This window comes from Panthera uncia, assembly GCF_023721935.1.
Source record: "Panthera uncia isolate 11264 chromosome D3 unlocalized genomic scaffold, Puncia_PCG_1.0 HiC_scaffold_8, whole genome shotgun sequence".
Lineage (NCBI taxonomy): Eukaryota > Metazoa > Chordata > Mammalia > Carnivora > Felidae > Panthera > Panthera uncia.
Genome location: NW_026057586.1, coordinates 39,886,429 through 39,910,305, shown reverse-complemented (window position 1 = coordinate 39,910,305; position 23,877 = coordinate 39,886,429). Strand labels below are relative to the sequence as shown.

General features: G+C 43.2%; 1 protein-coding gene across 5 annotated transcripts in view; it reads right to left on the bottom strand.

Annotated features, from left to right (window-relative positions):
* Positions 1-1,105: 1,105 nt before the first annotated feature.
* The window catches only part of GAREM1 (GRB2 associated regulator of MAPK1 subtype 1), a 200,046-nt gene continuing 177,274 nt past the window's right edge, over positions 1,106-23,877 (bottom strand). For 3 of the 5 annotated variants that reach the window (XM_049619530.1, XM_049619532.1, XM_049619528.1), the window contains 3 exons: positions 19,217-20,389; positions 3,649-3,815; positions 1,106-2,200 (listed from right to left, as the gene is read on the bottom strand). In XM_049619530.1, coding sequence (XP_049475487.1) covers positions 1,303-2,200; positions 3,649-3,815; positions 19,217-20,389 — 2,238 coding nt within the window. In that variant the 3' untranslated portion in view covers positions 1,106-1,302. The remainder of the gene's footprint in view (positions 2,201-3,648; positions 3,816-19,216; positions 20,390-23,877) is intronic. The other 2 variants (XM_049619531.1, XM_049619529.1) reach the window with 1 other exon arrangement.

Sequence of the window (23,877 nt, the reverse complement as noted above, 5' to 3'; positions counted from 1 at the left end):
ATCATGTCCTGGAATTCTCAATAATAAAAGTATGGTAATAATACATTTTCTTTGGAAGAGAGGAAAGAAGAGGCTTACGAACTAAACAAGTACTTACTGATACTTTAAAAAATTACTCAACATATCTAGCACGCACAATAACAGAAGATCGTATGTCTGATTTCTGAGCTCTGGTGAAGCACAAAGCACGTTGAGAACACCTAACACGCTCTGAGAAATGCTTTTCAGACCTCTCTCTGTCGGACACCAGGAATATAAGACCCTCAAACAGGAGACAAATAATCCTTTGACAAGACAGTCTTTTTCCCAGACACCAGCATGCGAGTATTGTATGCAAACTACCCAACATGGGCTTACAATCAAATTTAATTCTTCAATACAGACACTCTACTGATTTCCTCTAAGCTTTCAGTGATGAAGACCAGTAAGACTGAGCGTCAAGGGAAAGGGTTCTGAGAATCTTTGGAATCATTCTGCCCACTCTTCCTAAGAGGCAACCTAATTAATGGCCCCAAACCTCAATCGATATTTGAAAGTGAACAGATGTTATCTAAAACATCAGACCAATAATGATGTTTAAAACATGTTTGCATTGTGTATACATCTATACACATATATGTATACGTTCTGCTCTTTTCTTCCACTGCTCGAGAAAAGTAGCAGCAGTTACAGATAAATTACTGTGGTCATAATTTGTATTATTTCTAAGGACGTCATACACCTTCTATCAACACATGACTTTTGGAAAATGCCTTTTGATGAAAAGATCCCCACCGAGCGTATAACAAACAGTAAAGTGTCATTTCATATCACTAACATTTTCAGGCACAAGAGTAAAACAATTAGCACTGAGCAATCCAAACGACAGAGCACAGGATAGTTAATTGTCTAAAGTCGATTTTCCCAAAGGAGAGAACTGTTGTTCAAAAGTGTTGTTTTTGTTTTTGTTTTTTGATTCTTATGTTTTTTTCAGCTTTGGCTATTTTGTAATAAATACCATACCTTCTCGCATAAACCTACTTGGGTAAGAATTCTCTCTCTGAACATGCCTTTTGTCTTTTAGCAGCTGTTGAGTGTTGAGTGATGTACAAGGCACACCTCTAAGTGTTCTGTACAGCATTTTTATTGATGTACAAAATAGCCTGTTCACCATTCAAAAACGTAATCTGCATAGTAGGAGTGTCTCTTATCCCTATTTACAGAGAAGGTTTTTAGTGCAAAAAACATGGAATTGTGTCCCAGCGCACCCCCTCTGGCACACACGTACATCAGTTTCGTCCAACGCTAGCTGGGGTTGTTTGGCTATATTTTGGGCCTCCAGCCATTAATGAATTGCATTATTTTCTTCACCTGCAGTTTGCTCAATTTGAAATCCTCCGAGAGGATTTCTTCCGTTAGCTGAACGAGCAAATTCCCGTCGATCTTCTCGCTAACAAAGAACGATATGACATCTTCAGACAAACCGATAAACCGTAACGATTTGGACACTTCCTCTATAGAGAGTCCCGACAGGTCAGCGGGTGGCTGCCACGGGGAGCCATCGCCACAGGACCTGGGGGCCAGCTGGAGGTGAAGCGGAGAGGAGAAAGGGTAGGAGATGGAGAAGATGTCCTGCATGCCCTTTTTAACAAAGTACTGGTCCTCGGAGAGGTCCGGTGACCCGGACTTGGGGTCTTCCTCAGCACCATCAATTTTCAGAGGCAAAGGAGAAGTGTCCGAGGTGGCTTTCTCTTCCACCGGTTTTGGGGCCCTGGGGGGTAAGGCAGGGCACGAGATACTCTGCTTGCTTGTGTCCGCGGCCAGCGTTTTCGCATCTGTGCTCTCCACAGAGTAGCTGGCTGACTTGGGACAGGCAGAGACGCCGCCACTGAATTCTGAAGTGACCGAGCCGGGGGGGCTGGCCGAGAGCTCATGGCCGTCAAAATCAAAGGGTGCTGGGCAGTTTCTCTTTGGTGTGCCTGGCGTCTTCTGTCTGGGGTAACTGTAACTCCTGCTTGGCCCCGGCAGGAAGTCCCCCCTGCTCTGGCTCTCCGACGCTCCCGAATAGTGGTTGGGCCACGAGAGCCTGGAGGAGAGGGTTTCAGCAGAAGGACTGCCCGTCGGGGACTTGGGGTCCACGGAATCGGCTTTCGCTCGGTTACAGGGATAGCAGGACACGGGAGCACTCTCAGAAGGACCGGTGTCACTTTTAGGAACGCTGCTTAAAAGCAAATACAGAAAGGGCGGTGAGTAACATAAAAGCCAACTACCAAGCCCATCTTTATCCCACAGATGTCACTTCTGAGTAGAAAAACAGAGGTAGGAAGAAAAATCTAGGATTTATCATGAATTCGATGAAGTACCTGCTAACTTCACTGGGTTAAAAAAAATCTTTACGTTACTAAGATGCACTGGTAATTACGCATGTGAATTATAATGATTTAACGTGCTCTAGCGGAGATGGAAAAAATACATATGCTTTTTAAACTAACAAGAAAATCATTGTTAGGGGGTGCCTGGATCTTTATGAGGAGACACATTCTTTGGCCAGGTTTAGGCTTATCACCAACAGGCAGTGTCACTCATTACTAATGTCTGTAGTGGGGAAGGGTGGAATGAGGGCAGAAAATGGGAGCCTCATGCCTGTCATCTTTGTGCCATGGGACAACACTACCTCACTACCACCTATGTCTCTATTCCCATCCAAAAGTCTGAGGTAAGAAGAAATGCTTCAAACGCAATGCTTGCCTTGGTTTCTATATAACTGACTAAAACTAGCGTAAGGATTTAAATGTCCAGAGAATTAAAAATACCTGCAAAAGAGAGCTATTTTTAACTGTGAAGACCATTATGTGGAGTCGTGCGTTCAGCTCTGGGGCCCTATTTTAAGTGTCAGTGAAGCCAGAGTGTGTTCAGAGGTGGGTGACCAGGCTGACGAGGGACCAGGCAGCGATGTCAGGGGAAATAGCTGGCGGAACCGAGGCAGCCCCTTTTGGAGAAGAGAAGACTTACATCTGACTTCAAATTATTCACAGGCTGACAAAGAGAAGCAGGGAGGATCTATTTTTGTGTTTCTAGACATAAGAAACAGTTGAAAGTTACGTGGAGACAGATGTCAGCTGGATATAATGAAAGATTATGGAAAAAATTATTGGCATTTGCCAACAATGGAATGAGTTGTCCTGCAGAAGAAGGAGCTCCCAGCACCAGGAGGGTCCAGATAGAAGTCAATGGCTACCAGACCGTGATGGCCAAGAAGGGAAAGGCAGAGTAGAGAGCCAATAGGACCCTTTCAAGTCTAGGTCCCAGTAGAAGGTGCTGTCTGTCTCCTTGTGCAGAAGTCGGAGCAGAAAGAACGAGATGCCGGTTTGTGAGAACTGGCAGTCCTCCACAGCTTTCGTCTAAGAGAATCCAGTTGGCCTTTATGCTCCATTTCTCACATAGGCTGCGGTTTCTTTTCTTCCTAGGACCCTGGCTCCTCCTTCCATCCTAACTTGAAACCAACAGGGGCCCCATCATGCTCTTCCAGTGAAATTCTTTGGTTTTTAAGGAACATTTCCTCTCCCACCTCCTGCCTAGGTTACGGCTACCTGGAAACCGTTCTCAGGACCTGGTGAGCTGGCTGACAATAAGACGCATGCGGAGGTGAGCCCTGGCATGGAGACTTACATGTCGTGCAGCCCTGAAGAATAGTAGGACAAGGTGGGGCTGGGAGAGCGAGTCTGCTGCCGCGCTGGCTTGGCTGCACGAGGAGGGACGGAGGGGCTTGTGGACAAAGGCTTTGCGCTTCGGGGTGGAACAGGAGGGGCGTTCAGGAGCCGGCACTCTTCCCTGACCTGGCGCAGAAAAGAACACTCTGGGTTAGCAACAGACTGACAATGCCACCGGTTGGGGGGCGGGGTGGGGGGGGGTGGGTTTGCGATTCTGCAGGGTCACGTGGCTACTCTTAAACAAAAACAGCAGGGGCGTAAGGGAGGGAGAGAGAAGACTGCAGCAAACAAGGAGGATGATAAACACAGATGCTGCCGGAGATAAGATCCACGCCTGTCGCATACTCGCTGGGACAGACTAATTTTCAAAAGAGACTGCTTGACAACTGCCTGGTGCTGCTGAGATTCAGCAAGTAATGTGAACTACAGCGAGTGCAAGAGACGGTGACATGTGAGATGTATACAACAGAAGCATTGAGAAAATAAGGACATGGGGGGCCTGGGTGTCTCAGTCGGTTAAGCGTCCAGCCTCCGCTCAGGTCATGATCTCGCGGTTCACGAGTTTGAGCCCCGCATCCGGCTCTCTGCTGTCAGCACACAGCCTGGAGTCTGCTTCAGATCCTCTGTCTCCCTCTCTCTCTGTCCCTCCTCCACTTGCTCTCATCTCTCTCAAAATAAATAAGCTAAAAAAAAAAAAAAAAAAAAAAAAAAAGGAAAGAAGCACATAAGGCAACCCTGATCTTAACAAAGGATCAAACTCCTCCACTGAGTTGTGTTTATTCCCTGTTCCCACTGAATTCAATTCGACCCAACCTTCGGGACTGGTGGCTCTTCTCCAGTGTTGAAGCTGCTTCTGAAGTTATGCTCAGGGCTTCTCACTCGGAAGTGTGCACGTGAATCACCCGGGGATCCTGTCGGCATGCAGACTCTGATTCAGCAGACCGGGGGTGGGGCCTGAGAGCTGCACTTCTCACAAGCTCCGGGGACACGGTCACCACACTTAACGGGACAGGGCTGCAGATGGAGTAACGAGGCAGACTTCCAAATCCAAAACATAGCACTCTTTGGAAGAGCCACCCCTAACTTCATGTTCACCGTGGAGAGGATTAGGGGACCTGGGATTCCCACGGCTTGTGTAAGTCTGCCTGCCATCACCCCCGTTTCTTCTCCATTCACAGAGGCATTCAAGAAATAGGTTTCTTTTTAAGGAAGTGGACTTTTAACGCACTTCTCTGTGTCAGGCAGCAGGGGGCAGTTTATACCCGGTTCTGCTAGTCAACCCTAAGCTACACAGGTAGAAATGGAGCCAATTCTGACTTCGTCAAAAATGTCCTTGCTTGCTTTTAGGCCTTGTTCCTCCCATTTTTTTTTTTCACCTTTGCCTTCAATTTCTTTCTGTCCCAGCAGCTCTGGGCTAATAAAGACAATGAAACAGCACGCTTCCATTAGCTTTGGTATTGGGTTTGCTTAAGACCAAATAAAATGGGTTCACGTTACACTGCATCCCTACCGCCTACACTGTGCGCTGGGCCCCTAACTGGCTTCCCAGACCCAATTCACTTGCCAGAAAAAAACAGATGTTAGGAAAAATCATGTGACCACAGGTGACCAGGCAAACCTCAATTCTAAAATTAGTGGAAGCAATTTAAGAAGTCTTATCCACTGCATTTTTCCCTAGGGCTGAGGACCATTGGGCCCACCCAGAAGACCCACAGCCTTGGTTACCCGGACCCCCCCTGGTGAAGTCTTTCATTTGGAAATGTTCTTTAGGCTAAACGAAAATATTCAGAGCAGCAGATTTTCTTCTCCACTAGCTGTAGGCTTTCCCCTTTTGAGCTTTTAAAAAGCAGGTGGTGGATGACTACAGAAGGAAAATCTGGGAGGACATGGGTTTGGATGAGGGAGAGAGAGGATCGTTCAGCCAGCCCAGGAGGACTCGTGCACCACTTAGAGGGCTGTCTTTTCCTGAGCCGAGAACCAATTAGGACACTCCCACTCTGGGGGAGTCACCCCACTGGCTGGCTTTCAGGAGTATATACTGGTTGCAAAATAAGTAATCAAGATATTGCATCAGCTTCCCTCCTGTGAGTGATTTGTACCTTAGCCAACTATGCTTCTTTTCTTTCTTAGGGAATGTCTATAGAATTTAGGATGAATGAGAGTTACTTTATTATACACGTACCTGATTCTGTTTATACTTATGGTAACAGGAATCATGGAAAATATAAGAAGATGGGGAGCCTGTGGGTTAAGTTTGTAAGTTTAAAAAAAATTTTAATGTTTATTTTTGAGAGAGAGACACACAGAGTGTGAGCAGAAGGGCAGAGAGAGAGGAGACAGAATCTGAAGCAGGCTCCAGGCTCAGCTGTCAGCACAGAGCCCGATGCGGGGCTCGAACTCAGCAACGCTGAGATCATGATCTGAGCCGAAGTCTGACACTTAACCGACTGAGTCACGGAGGAACTCCTAACGTTTTAATGTTTAAAATAAACAGTCCCCTTTCAACACTGAGGTAGAGAAGAGCACAGGGCAAACACGGTTAATGCTGAGTTTGATTTAGAAATTTCTAAGTTCTGGAAGTAGTCATTAAATGTGACGTTTCATTAGGGCTCACTTACCTAGATGTCAATTATGATATGCTGAGATGTCAATGACTTAACATAATTGACTGACGTAGGTCTCAGAACACAGAAACTCAGCCACTTGTACTTGAATTTGACTTACTGGAAGTCCCCTCTTCCTGTTCTTATAACTAACCCCAGGAACTCGAGGTCACTTAGAGCTGGTTCTGCCCCCTACTTCTATAGCTGGGCAGTACCGAACAGCTTTCCAGTAGGCTTCCTGCAGGACAGGAGTGGGCAGGAAGTAGTCAAGAAAAGCATTGGTAGGTCATGGGGCCCAGAGGGGGCGGTGAGCTATGGCTAACTGGAGTGTTTATAGCTAAACTCCAAACTGCATCTGAGATACAGAAAGGGTTAGAGGTGGCCACATGAGTTAAGTGCGTACATGTGAGTGTGTGTGTGGTTCTTGTTCTTAGGGTATGGGGTGTAGTCAGTGAAGGGAAGTCCAGAGGAAGGTCTTCCTCCATTGTCACGGGAGGGCTGTTTGGATGTAATCATGAGTTCAATGGGAAAGAACTAGGCTGACAGGAAACCCATCTTGGAGAAAAGGTAGTTGAAAACAAAAACCAAAAAAAAAAAAAAGATCTTAAAAGGACCTGGTCCATGACAAGAACTTAATGTATAATTTTGTAGAGGTAAAAAAGAATGGGTTGTGCTCCCCCAAGCATTAGGACCACCTGGGGCTGAGCATAGCTGACTGCCTGCTCTCTACCTCTTACTTTCAATTTGTTACTTTCTTTTCTTTTTTTTTTTAAAGATTTTATTTATTTTTATTAAAAAAATTTTAATGTTTATTTATTTTTGACAGAGAGAGAGAGAGACAGAGCATGAGCGGGGGAGGGGCAGAGAGCGGGAGATCCAGAATCCGAAGCAAGCTCCAGGCTCTGAGTGGTCAGCACAGAGCCCGACACGGGGCTCGAACTCACAGACCGCGAGGTCATGACCTGAGCCGAAGTCGGACGCTCAACTGACTGAGCCACCCAGGCGCCCCAAAGATTTTATTTTTTAAAGTAATCTCTACATCTAACGTGGGCTCGAACTCACAACTCCGAGACCAAGAGCTGCATGTTCTACTGACTGAGCGAGCCAGGCGCCCCTCAACTTGTTACTTTCAATGCGCTGCTGTAGATGCTCAAATGAAGTCATATGCAGTTTATGGGAAAAACTATATGCTTTGGTGAAATATATATATTTTGGGATCCAGAAGGTTATAAATAATGAGGGTTTATTGTGCCCTCTTACTTCCTACCTCCTACACCCTTATAACAGGAATCGTTCTCCTTTTCTTTGCTTCTTGATTGGATTCAACATACATATCCAAGAGGAGTGTAGTTATATTTGAAATGAATTTTATGAATTTTATCTGACAATGAAGGGCAATTTACAAGACTCGATGGCCATTCACCCTATTTGCAGTTTCCCCTCATATTCAATTTCACTTCTAAGTGCCACATTTTTAGCAGATTCCCTCTAAAAGTCTCAGCATGTGGCTTTCATCACGTTTCTTGCCATCTCCAGAGGCACCCTCTGATTGCTGGATAAAGTCCAGCCTCCCCTGCTTCCCACTGAAGCTCTCTGCACTCCTTCTCGCTATTGCTTGTAGCCAGAAGAAATGATTCCATCTCATTTCATCTTTCCAGTTACTTCTCCCACCACTGCTCTGTACAAACACACAGGTCCAGTCAAAGTGGCAGATTCAGTGTCTCCTCAACACACCTTATGCTTGTCTGCTCCTTCCTCTGCTTTGGTTCTTACTGCCTGTCTCTTCCAAAATGCCATTTCCTAAGGCTCAGTGCCGACCACTGCAGGCTCGGTTTAGGACCCCTGCATGTGGCCACCAGGACTTGTTGCTGCTCCTGAACTCAGCTCACGTTGTTTATATTTACTTACTTTCCAGGTATATTCAATTAGCCTGAACGTGCAAATGGTAAGGACCATCATCTCTGTTAATAGTGCCCTGTGGATGACAGAGTTAAAAAATATATATATTGTCACCTCTAGTGCAAATATGTCCCACAGAATTTAATAGAGGTAAAGGTTAATAGAGGTCACCAAAAATACAAGAAAAAGGTACTTTTATTTTAAAATATATACTATGAGAATGCTTTTTATATTCTTATGTGGAGATTGTTATTTTAAAAAATAATTTTAACGTTTATTTTAGAGACGGGTGTCAGAGAGAGGGGGACAGAGGATCCGAAGTGCGGTCTGTGCTGACAGCAGAGAGCCCGACGAGGGGCCTGAACTCAAAAACTGTGAGATCATGACCCGAGCCGAAGCCGGATGCTTAACTGACTGAGCCACCCAGGCAGCCCTGGAGATTGTTATTGGTAAGTCGGGGCTGTATGTTAATTTTTTGGTGTCCTCATAGAAGTGGTGATCTAGAGAAAAAAAAGGCACCAGCAGACCTGGCACATAAGACCACCGTTGACTCCACCAATACGCTTGACGTAGTAAGAGCGTGAAAATGACAATGGTGGTATTTCTAAGTGGAAATGCCAGCCCCCCAGAATAGTTATTACTCTCGGTGAGCATATAACAGAATACACCATGCTTGGTGGACCAGACTCCTCCTCTTCCTCTCCAACACAGCATTTAGGACTGAACTTCAACTGGCCCCAGCACAGGGAGGATGCGGTTACCTGGATTATCAGGAATAAACCTCCAACACTGGTCCTAAGTGAGGGGGCAGGTGTTCTATCACAGATTATGTATGACCGTGGCTATGGGTAGTTTGGGTGTGTGCAGAGAAGCTCGCCTACTGGATATGGAAGTGTTGACGAACACAACATGGGTTCGGGTGGCAGCAGGGAGAGCAGACTCCCCTCTGTCCTCCGAGCCTCGTTTCGTGACTTCTCTGATCTAAAGCTTTTCCCTCCAGCAGTTATACCTCCTACCATTCTCTCATCTTTGCTCCTTCACAGGAGGGGCTTCCTTTCCTAAAATGTTCAGCGATTAAATTCTTATCAAATGTCAGATACCACTACTCAGGATTAGGACAACTCTCCTTAGTATTCATGCAGCACACTGCTAACCCACGGCTAAATACCGAAATTTTATGTAATTTATTAAAAGGTGGAAATGGTGAGCTCTGCTCTTTCTAGAACATTCTCTAGTCACTTTTCTTTAGTCTACAAGGAATATTCATGTGACTGCCATCTAACACACTGACATAATTTAACAGTCAGGGTTTGAAGTAAGCTGTAAAAGGTGTCTGGGGGCTAAGAGCTGAGAGCAGAGCCACTGTCCCTAAAAGTGGCCATCACTTTCCATTCTCCTACACACTACAGTAATTCCATTTTGCTATTGACTTGTTCCAATGTATGTTGAGTGCCTATCACATGCTCATTGAGCTAGTGGGTATACAAAAATGAGTAGGTCATGGAATTAGTTGGGAAGAAGGGAGACAAACACATAATCAAGATACAAATTGGCCCTGTTATAACAGAAGTAAGAGCAAAGGTCAGCAAGCGCACCATTGGTTTATTCAAGGTGACAGGAGAACAAATTCATAGGCAATTATCCGGAGAAAGTCTTCAGGAAGAAGGAATTACAAGTGCACAAAAGGTACAGAGGCATGAAAAAACCACCACAGTGATGCTCTGGTCTGGGGGCTTCCCCGACTAGAAAAGTACCGGTGACATTTATCAGACAGAAACTTAGAAGGAAGAACAGAGTTTGGGAGAAAGAAGGGACCCAGTTATGAAAATACGGAGTCTGAGTTTGATGTTCTAACAGATGGAATCTGAGTGATGGTGGCATTGGGATCTCAGTGAGACGTGAAGAAGGCTGAACCCCTAAGGAATGGGCAGAAGATGAGACAAAGAAGGAGAAACACAAGTGACTACCTCTGACCACTCACAGAACAGAGCTCTACCCGAGCAGTGTCCAAGAAGTGAAGGGAGGGGAGACAGCAAGAGAGTGTCAGTGTGAAGATAGTAGCGTGTCGGGAAGTCAGGGAAGGTCTGGAAGATATGTGAAAGCAGGTCACTGGGGATCTTAGCAAAGGAAGCCTGAAAAAAAAAAAAAAAGCCTTGGAAGCCAGATTCCAGTGAGTCAAAGCTAGAACGGGAAATGAGGGTGGACCTGGGAGGGCAGACCATTCTTTTTAAGAATACTGACTAGAAGTGAATGAGGGAGGCAGCTATTAGAAAGGGATGGTGTATTGAAGACGGCATGCCTTTTTCTTCCCCCTGAATTGGAAGAAACTTTAAAAAAGATGCCCAGTATGTACATGCACATAACGTAACCTGGCGGCTGAGTGCTCACGGACTCCTGGGACATATTTAAGAAGATGTGGAGAACACGCATTTTTTTCATTGCTTTCTGCCTTGGCCATTCCACCACTGGCCACTGTAAAGCTAGAAAAGAAATGAATGTAACTTAGTGTAAAACAGCTAAAGCGAAGATAGAGCACACTCAGTAGAACGAATGCTTCGGAAAGCTTTGTGTTTCTAAGTGAAGTTGGTCAACAAAGTCAAAACCCCATCTCAATCCTTGGTTGAAAAAGAAATAACGTATCATAGAATGGGAGTGTTTTATTTTCAGAATGCTGTCCGTGAAGTTTAACTTGCTTTCCTGACGCTGGGAACAGCATTTAACCTTCCTTTTCCCTCGCTACTCCCTTTAGCTCTGTCTGGCTGGGAGGGAACTGAGCACAGTGTAAATGACCAATAATTTGTGAAAAATGGACAAGGAAGTCTTCTTCCTAAATAGTCACATGTTAAAAGTAATGCATGAGAATTTGTTCAAAGAACAAAGCTCATTACTACACGGTTAGAAAACAAGGTTGCAAGTGTTTGTTTAGAGGACAAAATTCAAATGTTACATACAATTGGGAGCACTTTATATACATTACCTATGACCTGATTTCTTTCTCCTGTGACATTATCTTCCTTTGACACTTCCTAGGGATTAAAGAATACAAGAAACCAAATACACACCAAGTGTTTATGAAACAGCATAGTGTAGGGGTGGGGGATTGTGGTATGGTATTTCTTGCACAGTCTTCATTTCTTGGAACTCTCTACTTGTCTTCTATGGAAGAACTGACACTTTTTACACCCTTTCACTAACCGGACCAAAGAGATCGCTTAAGAAAAGTAAATGGAACACTTATGACATCTTTCGCATAGCTGTCTTTTTGGGGGGAAAAATCAATTTTATAGCCATATACTCAGCTTTTAAATACAACAGCAGTGGATCTGGAGTTGAGGTCATACACTCCCCTTGTCTGTAGTTTAAAATGTACCATCATATGCCTGTGTGTGAAAATCTTTGGTCTCAAAGAGCATGTTGCTTAGAATCATGGACAGTCACCAAAGAGACACTGGCATACTTAGGTGGGTAAGGATCGTTTTACCTCTTTGTTGACAATGATTCAGAAAATACATAGATACTATATGTAAGCTTGATCTAAAACTGGACTCACCTGTACTATGAGTTTTCTTCTCTAAGAAGCCGACTTCAGGATAATGTCAGCAATGGAAAGAAAGGAGTTTTGTAACCATGCTTCCTTGAACTTTGCAACTTTGCCTTCACTGCATGCCCTCTGCCCTGTATTTTACATTGCTTCCCACACTCCCTCTCCCAGATAACAAAATCATTACAGCCTTAAGAAATCTTATTTATAAAGAGGCTTTTATACAGAGTTCATAACCCTGTCACATACCCATCAGGATATTTTCAGCTAAACAGAAATTAAAGTTTATAGTGACAAAATAGCAATAAATGAACCTCTATGTGATTAATTACGCGAGGGCAGATGTGATTTACAGTCGAAATCCTGATTCTTAGATGCATACTTCCCCCCCTCCCCACCCCGGTTTTATACACTGATGATAAGGACCTAACACAGACCTGGGTTTGAAATGACCTCCAATCTCCAAGCCTCGGGCGAGGGAGGCAAGGCGGAGGCTGTTCACTGGGAGGCAAGAAGGGCAAGTTGGTTCTGAAAAGAATACTTGTTTAAATTCTAGGGTGTTTCTATGGACTCAGGAGAAGGAATACGCCATTGGGGCAGAGAATAAAGCCCTTTTCTGAGCAAGGAGTATAATACATGATAGACATATTTAAATAGTATATAACCTTCACATTAATGTGATTTTGTGCAAATGGTACCCAAGAGTGCAGATTTGAAACAAGAGCTATCCCACAGAATATTATAATTACTTTATTAACATTCTAATCGTTGAGACTTTCAATGGACACAGGAGAAAAACATTTCTTGGCTTAGAAGCTTTCATTTAAAAACAAATAACCTACATGAAACCAGAGGCAATTAGTTTCAAAATTACCAAAACACAATAATAATTTAGTCCTTATTTCAATTAACAAATGGGAACGTAGGTATGGCTTGCTTACAGGGTACTCCTCAAAAGTCGTAATTAAAATTAATTAAATGTCAAATGCCTTAGGAGACCTCATTAATTAGTGGAATCCTGAGTGAATCTTTTTGTAGAGCAATTACTTTGAAAAATAAATAGTCACTTCCAGAGTAATCTTTTTAGTACCTAAGCCTGAATATTGTGTCAGATTTATTTAAGAAAATCTGTCTTTTAAAGCCTTTTCTAAGGTTAACATTTGATACAGGAAAAAATTCCAAAGACAAAATAAAATAAAAATTCAGAGTAAAATCCATTCTCATAGCCACTTTTCTGAGTTTATAAATGAACATCTTTTTATAGCTTTTTCCTAACTTTGGTAGTTATGTAAGGTATTCTTGAGAGAGAGAGAGAGAGAGAGGGAGCAGGGGAGGGGCAGAGCGAGAGGGAGACACAGAATCCGAAGCAGGCTCCAGGCTCTGAGCTGTCAGCTACAGAGCGAGACAGGGCTCGAACTCACAAACTGTGAGACCATAACCTGAGTCGAATTGGACGCCTGACTGACTGAGCCACCCAGGAGCCCCTTTGTTTTTAAACCCAGTACGTTTTTTGTAATATCTCAGAGACCCAGCAAAATGAAACTATCACATGTGCTTTTGGAATGTGGGGACAATGGCGCCCGCTTGGATACTGAGCTGGCCGTGGAGGGAGATGTGCCTGTTTCCGTCAGCCTCCTTGACCCTTTGAGAGGGTTTACCATACCCTCATTAAGGAAGGACTGAGGGAAAAAGCCTCCACAAAATCATTTTCTATCTGACTCTAAACTGGAGTCTATCCCATATGAAGTTATGGCTATTATTTATTAAATGCTTACCAAGTGCTCGGGCAAAGTGCCAAGCACTTTGTGTGGTATGATAATGCAATGAAGAGGCTGTTATTCTCCCCACAGGAACTGACTCAGGGAGGTTAAGTATTTTGCCAAAGGTACGAAGCTACTATGTGGTAGAGTGAGGAGGATTCCAATCCATGGCTCTTAACGTGCCTCTAATTATCTATCACATAGTGTGGCAGGTCACTTCTCTCCCTGCTTCTAGTTAAATTCCACCGAGACAGGGAAATGAAGTCTCTGGGGATGCTTGGCATTTCTTCCCATGTACCTACCAATTGTTTAGCCAGTCTGAGGCAGATTCACATACCCCAACTCACTTCTGTACAGCTCAGTCCGTTTTTTTTCCAGCACCTACTGGACTAGGTCCGATCAAATGTGGCATTAAACTCACCCTGTAAGTCGTATTTTTCCCCAAACACCAACAACACAGCGTGCTCCATTACAGGAACTTTATTTATGATGGACTTTAAGCCTTATGCAATGAATATATGCTACCAATCCATCTTATAACAAATCCTTGTGCTTAGTTTCTCAGGGGCTATGGGGAATCATGCTCTCACTACGGTTATCGCATTCTTCATCAATATGGCAGTAATACTTGGTTTAAGCCAGTGGCTCACAACCTAAAGTTCCTTTGATGATTTTCTTTTCATGAACCTCAGGAATTGCTGCCATGTCAATAACCAAGAGTGAATAGACCTTTTTTTCTGTTACTGAAGATGATGGAGGATATTAATCCCTGGGTTCTGGAGTCCCCAGGTTGGACACTGTTGCATAAATGATTTTAGAAGAGCTGTGATTCTACAGTTTTGATGATGATTTGTAATTCAGTGTGCAGACCAGAACAGCTTGGGACTCATACATTCTATTTGTAGAATTTCATGCAATATAAAGTCTTTCCATTATTGTTTTCCAAATGGCATCTTTTTTTAAAAAAATGTTTATTTATTTTTAAAAGAGGGAGAGAACGTGGGGAGCCTGAGTGGCTCAGGCGATTAAGCATCTGAGTGTAGATTTTGGCTCAGGTCATGATCTCACGGTTTGTGGAGTTTGAGCCCTGCATTGAACGCTGTGCTGGCAGTGTGGTGCCTGCTTGGAATTCTCTCTCTCTCTCTTTCTCTCTCTCTCTCTCTCTCTCCCCCTCTCCCTCTCTGTTCCTCCCCAGCTTGCTCACGCTCTCTCTCTCAAAGTAAGGAAATAAACTTAAAAAAAAAAAAGCACCTTCTTATTTTAAAAAAAAGAAAAGAGGAGGTAGAAATAGAGAATATGAGTGGGAGAAAGGCAGAGAGAGAAGGAGACAGAGAATCCCAAGCAGGTTCCGCACTGTTAGCACAGAGCCCTATGTGGGGCTCAAACCCACGAACCATGAGATCATAACTTGAAATGAAATTCAGTCAGACGCTCAACCTACTGAGCCAGCGAGGCACCCCCAAAATGGCATCTTCTAAAGAGGAAAAAAAAAAAAAGACAGTTCTTTAAGTTCTTAAAAAAAAAAAAAGACACTTGTTGAGTGTATCCAGGTAAATATTTTAGACCTATCAACCGGTACCCAAAAAATTAAGATGAGGGAGAGAGGCCCACGATGTTATGAAGTAGAAGATGTGTTCAGAATAAATGTATGAACCAAACGGATAATCCACTTAAGAAGGACTGTCAGGTCATTCTGATTTGAGGGCACTTTGCACAATTTAAGAAGGTGAAATGTCACCATTCAGTGATCTGGGCCTGCCCTTTCAGTCTGAGCTCACCTGCAACAACTCTGAGGAGTTCAACTGGCTGCATCCTTTCTCTGTTTGGAGCTATGCTTACTTTCTCCTGGGCTATTCCTATAAGGAAGGGAATAGCTTCTCATATTCTGGAAAAATAACTGGCAGAGTTTTGTTTTCAAAAAAACTGTATTAAACAATCTTTACACAGACACATGGCGACTAGAGCATAATTTAAAAATTTTTTTTTTCAACGTTTTTAATTTATTTTTGGGACAGAGAGAGACAGAGCATGAACGGGGGAGGGGCAGAGAGAGAGGGAGACACAGAATCGGAAACAGGCTCCAGGCTCCGAGCCATCAGCCCAGAGCCCGACGCGGGGCTCGAACTCACGGACCGCGAGATCGTGACCTGGCTGAAGTCGGACGCTTAACCGACTGCGCCACCCAGGCGCCCCAAGAGCATAATTTTAAATAGCCACATCAAATACAAAGTCTAATAGGGATACATCAATTACTCCTCCACTGAGGATTTTCTATCTGGCCCCACCACCTAGTTTTCCACCTTAAGATACAGGTAGGAAAGTGCTGAAAACATAACCCTGAGGACTCCGGAACTGCAGCACAGCGCAGGAAACACAGTAAGCATGATGGCTGAAGGGGAAAGATTCATTCTCACGGTTACAGAAAGAAACAGCTCCAGAATTTGCTGGGGAGAGAGCGCAGGTCCATGTTGTGACTCAGGACCCTGAGGTAGGAAGTGCAGGAGGAAGAGAAGAGTTAGAAGGACACGAATAGGCTGATAGACACTGCAATGGAGCTGTTGTACCACTGCGTCTTAACAGGCCTGGGTCATGGGCTGTGGCAAACGGAGTTCGTTCACTGATTACCAGCTTTGCTTCCCTTACTAGGAAAGACGTACTTTCGGGGCGCCTGGGTGGCTCACAGTCAGTTGAGCGTCCGACTTTGGCTCAGGTCATGATCTCGTGGTTCGTGGGTTCGAATCCTGCGTCGGGCTCTGTGCTGACAGTTCGGAGCCTGGAGTCTGCTTCAGATCCTCTGTCTCCCTCTCTCTCTGCCCTTCCCCCACTTGCACTTTGCTCTCTCTCTCTCTCTTTCTCAAAAATAAACATTAAAAAACAATAAATTAAAAAAAAAAAAAGACGTACTTTCTTTGACTCCATTCCATTGCTCCAGCACCTTCTATCCCTAAAGACCTGGGGGGATTTGTCACCTTCCCAGATGATGTCTCACTTGAAAGTGGCCTCACTTGAAAGCTTATTACCATCTTTAATTATTAGGCGGGGCAGCTGTTAAGATACAAGGCATGTCTTTCTCCCAGGACTCACTCCAGTACAACTTTCCAAAAAAATTTTATTTAATTCTGCGGGAGCACTTGAATTTATGCCCCATTAAAGTTTCCTTTTGAAAATTACAAGCTGAAGCCACATCTAACAATTATGACATTCTCTGGATCCCACATACTTCCTAAAAATGGAAAACTCATTTCATGGTCACAGAGCCAATAGAAAAATATGACTTCATTTGAAATGCCTAATTTTTTCAAGTAAATTAAGTGATTTCAGGTGTTTAAAATGTTTTTTTAAAAGTATTCTATAAACACTGGACATGCTCTGAAAAGATTCTCTTGTAAGAAATTACATCGAAGACTGGAGACCAAAATCTTTTCTTCTCCTGTGAGGTTGGCTTTTACTTTCAAATTTAACTCTCACATTTTTAGTACCAAGGTCAAGATAGAGCCTCTTAATATTTATGTTCTTACTCATCTTTCAATTATGCCACAGAACAAACAAGTGGCGCTAGGTTCCTATTTCTAGACTTAGTTACATAATGACTTTGGGTGTGACCACCACGGATGAGTCAATCAATCAGTCAACAAACATAGTCCCCCCCTATGTGCCAAGTAGGACCAAGTTGCATGGGAACAGCTGGCAATGGTCACAGCCCTAATGAAGATCAGGGTTCCAAGTTTCCAGTAACATCAAATAAAGAGCTGAGTTGAGACATACTGAAAACTCCTTACTTTCCAGGAGGAGTGTCTCCTTTACCTGTTTTCTTGGGGGAAGTGGGGAGAGGAACATCCTCGGACATGAATGAAAATGCCAAGGACTCTAACTTCACCAAGACTTCCTCCCAATTTTCCACGGCCCCTACTGGGTACAGGGATCTTTGGGCTCGTGTCTTAAAGTCTGTGGAAGATCCTGCAAGGAGCAAGCGCAAGTCCAGATCGGCGGTCTCTGGGGGTTATATCCTAGAGCAAATGGCCGGGGGGGGGGGTTCTCTCTCAGGAAACTGCAGCAATGAGGGCTCTGCGTGGAGAGCTAAGCATGACGCCTGGTACAAAGTGCCGCCTGATGTTCAGGGCTGTCCATGACCTGCCTCCAGCCTTTTCAGCCATCACTGCCTTTCAGACATCCTAGTCACCCTATTCCACTGGCTCAACAGAACTCCTTGTTTTTCTGCACCTGTTCCAGCTTCCACACCTTTGCTTGTGCTATGCTGCCTGGAATGCCTTTCTTTCTCATTTCTCTGCTCTTCCAATTCATGTCTATTTACCAGCTCATTTAAAATGTCATCCTCTCCATGAAGCTTATCTCATGCATCACCCAACCAGAAGTTTCTTTCTCCTCTGGACTGCCACACACATTGTCTGTATATGTCTCTCTTCTATTGTTTATCATATTTTCACTTGTATGACAGTCATCTCATTTCATCTGTTAACTTCCCTATAAAACCCAAAGATAGCAGAGTCCAGTCTTATTGATGGTCTTATTTCTCACATCCCACCCAGTGTTTCCAGGGTTTTGAAACCGGGTTCTGCAAAGCTGCAGGGTTCCACAGAGGTGTCTTGAGACCCCCGGGAGAAACAGAGAGAGAAGAGGGACACATGGAGACCCCTGCCCCTCAATGTGCTTCAGTCAGATGAGTTCTGATTTTAATTCTTCTATTTATTGTGATTCATGTCAGCCTTTTTTTTTTTTAAGCTTCTGTTAGAGACAAAAAAAGAAAACCACTGCGATAGACAATGTCAAATAAGTGAATAGAACTACACCCTATGTCTCTAATGCTTTCTTGATTCAGAGAAAATGAATTCCAATGATTAAAAAGGAGGAGCAGAGGTTCAGAGTGCCTGTCAATCGAAGAATACAGTCACAACAGAGGGCCCTTTCTCCTGTCCCATATTGACCTTTTTACATTAAGATTTGATAGAAACCCTTGGAGCCCTGAACGAATTATGTTTAAGGCATTAAAACAGAACCACTCCAGCTCCTGGTTCTGCTCTGGTGTGTGAGTGTGTGTGCACATACACAGGCACACCTACTGTGCTTTGATCTCAATGTAACTTCAGGGATACAGGAAAGGGTTACATATCATGCCGATGTCTCTTGATCCCTCTCCTCCCACCCCCCAAATATATCTACTCTTCCTTTAGTCTGTACCACTGTAACTGGCTCTAAATACCCACTCTGTTGCTCAGGCTAAAGCTGCAGACGTTTTCCTTGATTTCTCTTTCTGTCACTACCCACATCCAATTTATCAGTAAGTACACTCGGGTCTACCTCTAAAACATGTTCTGAAGCAGCTCATTTCTCCCTGCTACCAACTGCTGTGGTTCAGGCCTCATCATTTCCTACCTCCATTACTCTAATGTGTCTCTTCTCTGGTCTCCCGCGGTCTGCCCTCTCCTCCCTATTATCCGCTCTCCAGGCGGCAGCGAAAGTCGTGTTTAAACCCCTCCCGTTACAAACTCTCAAGGTTTCTCATCGAACGTAGAGTACCACTCTGACTCCTAACTGGTAAAAATAATCTGGCAAGTATTTCTATTTCACTCCAAATTAAGCAGATTTGCTTCTCCGGATACTTTCCCATCGGGGAGTTTTCCTTTTCTTTAGGAAAGAAGATGCATTAGTAGGCGCCTGAGCAGAGAGACGGAAGGGTGCCATCACTCAAAAACAGAAGGGACTTACGGCTTCAGATTTGGGAGGCACTGGAGGCGGAGGTAGGGCGATCTCTGAAGACTTCACTGCCGCTCCCAGAGCTCCGGGGGCAGGAAGAGGAGAGGCTGCGCACTTGGACCGGACAGAACCTCTGGGCTGATCGCATCTGCTCTCCTCGCTCAGGGAACGAGTGAGGGGCTGCTGGTTGGGCTTGCCGTCCTCCAGCCAGAGCTCTTCGTACGGGAGTTCTGACTTGCCTGCGATGCCTGCTGACTCCTCACTGGCTTCCGGGAAAAGGTAGTCGCTCCCACTGTCACCCAGGTCCTGGTAGGGCAGGATGTCATGAGGAAAGGGGGCCCACTCTCCCCCCAGGTCCCTGCAGCCATGAAGGTTCACCTCGCTGTTGCCATGGAGATTGTTGCCATACACACAGACGGAGAGCCGGTGGAAGGACTGGGTGAGCTCATCGCGAGCGTAGCTAAGCGAATTGGGCACGTGGTTGTGGCCAGAGCACCGGCCCTTCTTGGGGCTCTTGCAGTCCTCATTCCAGTCAGTTTTCACGTCTCGGACAGCCCGGGAATACTCATCGATGTCGAACTGTTCCTGGCAGATACCCAGCCAGTGATGGACCAGGGTTTCGGGCCACACTTCTCCCTTCACCAAGTGTTCTGGGAGGCTAAACTTGGGGACGGTCAAGTGCAAAGGGAAGTGCATGGGGAGGATCTTGTTGTTCCGCAGCACACAGCAAACCACCACTGTCTTGGTCTGGATGTTCACAAACTTATAGCGATGCCCCTCACGGATGAAGTGGAGGTCGTAGGGGTTCCTGGGGGGAGGGCTGGGCACAGTCACATTCACGGGGAGCCTGGTTTTCTCCACAATGTTGCGGATGGTGTGCTCGCCCTCCTGCATCTGAAGCTCCAGGGGACTCCGGGTGCTAAATCTGCCCTTGCACTGGAATGGAAGGCTAATGCTTTCATTGGTCCGGTGATTCATGCAAATGAGGCAGGGCATTTTGCCTTTGCCCAGCTTACTGATGGAATTGAGTTTCCCAATCTTTTTGAAGATTGTGTTGAGTCGTGACTTCTCTTTGAAAGTCTTTGCATACAAGATTTCTGCCTGCCCCATTAGAGTGAGTTCATCCCCAGTACAAAGGGTGATGTTGTAAACTTCGGTGTCCTCGTTGCACTCACCCGAAGCAACCTACAATAGGATATATCAAATTTTAGATTAGTTTCCCTTAGTCCATTCCCACAAAGAAGGAGACAACTTGCCATTAAGATACACGAGCACACATACAGAGGAAAACGCTATTTTAACATTCCTTGTATAAAATTTATATGGTTAACAATAACACGAAGATAATCATTTAACCTTTTAAAAACACACTCTGCTCTGAAGAAAAAAGCAATCTGTTCATTAATAAAAATTTGAGAAGCACAGAGAAAAGACACAAAAAGAAAATAACACCCACGGGCCTGATTCAGAGACAGCCATGGTTAATGGTTTGATAAACATCCTTCCAGTTTCTTTGTCTATGTAGAATAGCCTATCGTATGAATAATTATTTGGGGACATTAATCTCATCATTCTGTCTTTTCCAGTTATAAAAAACGCTTCCATGAACACCACTGTAAGAAAATTCCTTATTTTTTAGTATTAAAATTTTATGAAACTTTCTGAAATTGGAATTGGGACAGAGGATGTAAAAATGTTTTATTTCTCCCTGTTCTTGAATTTTATTCTACTCATGTTCATTGGAAGAAATATTAGAAAATACAGATGTAAAAATGAACAAATTCTATAGTTTTACCACTAAAGATAATCTATGTTAACAATTTTATATAAACAAGAGAAAAAAAGAAATGAGACGTGTCGTCTATCTCAGAGATTTGTGAACACACACACACACACACAGTTTTCTTGTTTCGTTTCTCACTATATTCATTTTCTCATGTACTGACCTTCTGTATTTGATTATCTGGGGATGTGCCTTAATTTTTGACTGGTTCTTTATTATTCGATGAGTTTTCCCAATGTTTGGCAATTGTAAATAGTACTGCAACGAATTTTATTTTATTTATTTATTTTTTTTTACAGTTCAACTATTTCCTTAGGATAAAGGCCCAGAAGTTGAATTGCATGGGTAAAGCTATATATACACTTGAGAGGTCTAATATGTACTTGCTGTTGTGCTTTATCAATGTTATAGTTATTTATACTTCCACTTTATGAAATTACCTGCCTCTCCATACTCAGGATAAAGAAGTTTAACATTTGCCAATATTAAAGGTAAAGCATGCATCCTGCGTTTATTCATTCACATTTTATTTCCATTTGCTTTAGTTGACTATTAGGATAGTGAATATGTTTTGGTATTTTTTATGTGGCTATTTAGGTCTCTTTGTGACCGTCTATCTGTGTCCTTCACCCATTTTGCTAATGGGATGGTCATCTTACCTGTTACTTTTCATGTAATGTGAATGTCCTTTATGCTCTATATTTTCAATTTGTTGCTTGAATTTCAACTTTATAACTTCTTTAAGTGCTAAAGGTTTGTCTTCCTATGTAGCAAACATTTTCAGAATTTTCCTTTGTAATTTCATTCTTGGGCATTATGCTTCTACTAGTTAATAGAAATCATTGGTTCTGAGTTAGGCGTGATTTTGTCCCCATTCTCCAGGCCCTGGGGACATCTGACAAAGTTTGGAGATGTTTTTGATTGTCATGGCTGGGTGGGTGCTACTTATACCTAGCAGGTAGAGGCCAGGTATGTTGTTAAACATGCCACAATCACCGAACAATCCTTCATGGCAAAGAATGATCTAGTCCAGATTTCAGTAGTGCTGAGATTGAGAAAAACTGATATATTTAACCAATATTTTCTTCTAGTATTTTGATGGTGTTTCATTTATTAACTATTTAACTTATTTAATTAAAATTTCTTTGATGGATTATGAAAGGTAGAGATCTCACTTTCATTTTTTAAACAGTTAATGACTGCCCAGTATACTTCCTAAATAACTATTTTCATCACGTATTTGAAGTGCTGCTACTTTGATCATGCACTAAATTTATATAACACATGGGGTGCCTGCCTGGCTCAGTGGGTAGAGCGTGTGACTCTTGATCTCAGGGTTGTGAGTTCAAGCCCCATGCTGGGCATGGAGTCCAAATAAAAAAATCAAAAAAATTATAAAACACATACATTTATTGTAACTTATATTTGTATCTACTTTGGGGCCATTTATCTTAATGACCTTTCTGCCTACTGTCTCATCATAACTAAGTTGTTTCAATTTCTACGTCTTTATCTTACATTTTCAGATCTGATAACAAAAGCCCTCATTTGTGGTTATTCTGACTCAAAACATTTTTGGGTGGCAAGAAACGAGAAGCAAAGTCAAAAGTCAAGTAACAGTCTGAGAGAAAATATCTGCAATATTTCTGCAAGTAAAGAACTAACACCCTTAATACATACGCAACTTAAATTTTGAGAGAGAGAGTGTGCGCACAAGTGGTGGGGGGGATCAGAGAGAGGGAGGGAGAGAGAATCCCAAGCAGGCTCTGCATCATCAGCACAAAGCCCGATGCAGGGCTTGAACCCACGACCCGTGTGATTGTGACCTGAGCTGAGGTCAAGAGTTGGATGCTTAATGGACCTGCGCCACGCAGGTGCTCCTACATAAGCAACTTTTAAAAAAATGACCAAAAATCCTCCAGAAAAACTGGCAAAAGTCATAAAAAGCCAATTCACTAAAAAAAAGTGCACAACAGACTTCAAACCAAGGAAAAGATGTTCAACTTCTTTTATAATTAGAGAAAAATAAATGAAAATTATACTGAGATACCGCGTCTTATCTCGAACACTGATAAAAGCTTGAACTCATACTCAGCTGGGGAGGCTATGAGGAAACAGGTACTCTTGTTCATAGCTGGTGGAAATACAAAATGATTTCCCCATGGCGGGGAATTTGACAATATCTAACCAAACTATGCACCCATTTATCCCTCCACTCAGCAATCCTACTTCTAGGAAATTACCCAAAGACATTCCTCCATCAGTATGAAAATACAAATGCACAAAGTTGAGTATTATTTGTATTTGTACAATACCAGAACCAATCTAAATGCCCAAACATAAGAAATTGATAGGATAAACTGAGGCACAAACACCAAATGTATTATGCAAAAAAGAACGAGTTCAATGAATTAACATGAAATGACTTCCATGATATATTAAGTGAAAAAAAAAAACCCAAAGTGCATAAAAGTTTATACAATATAATACCTTTTCATTTAAGAAAGAAGGAAAAAAAATCAGTATATATTTTTCTGCTTATTTTTATATATATAAAAAAAGGAATACAAGAAAAACAAGCCAGAAAACAATGAAATTGGTACTTAAGGGAGGTAAGGAGGGAGGGACACCTCTGTGAGTGTGCCTTGCTATCGAGTTTTAATGTTTAGGAGATATGCTAATGTTCCAACATATTCCAAAAATAAAATAAAGTCAACAAAAATTTAAAAGAAACTGAAAGCTGAATGCAAATGGAAACAGATAAATCCAATCTTATTTCAAAGAAAAACTTACCACACAGGGGACAGAGACAGAGAAATCATCCAAGTAACTTTAAAATGCTTTGACATAAATTGCCAGTAGGGAAAAAAAGACCAACTACTATGGTGTT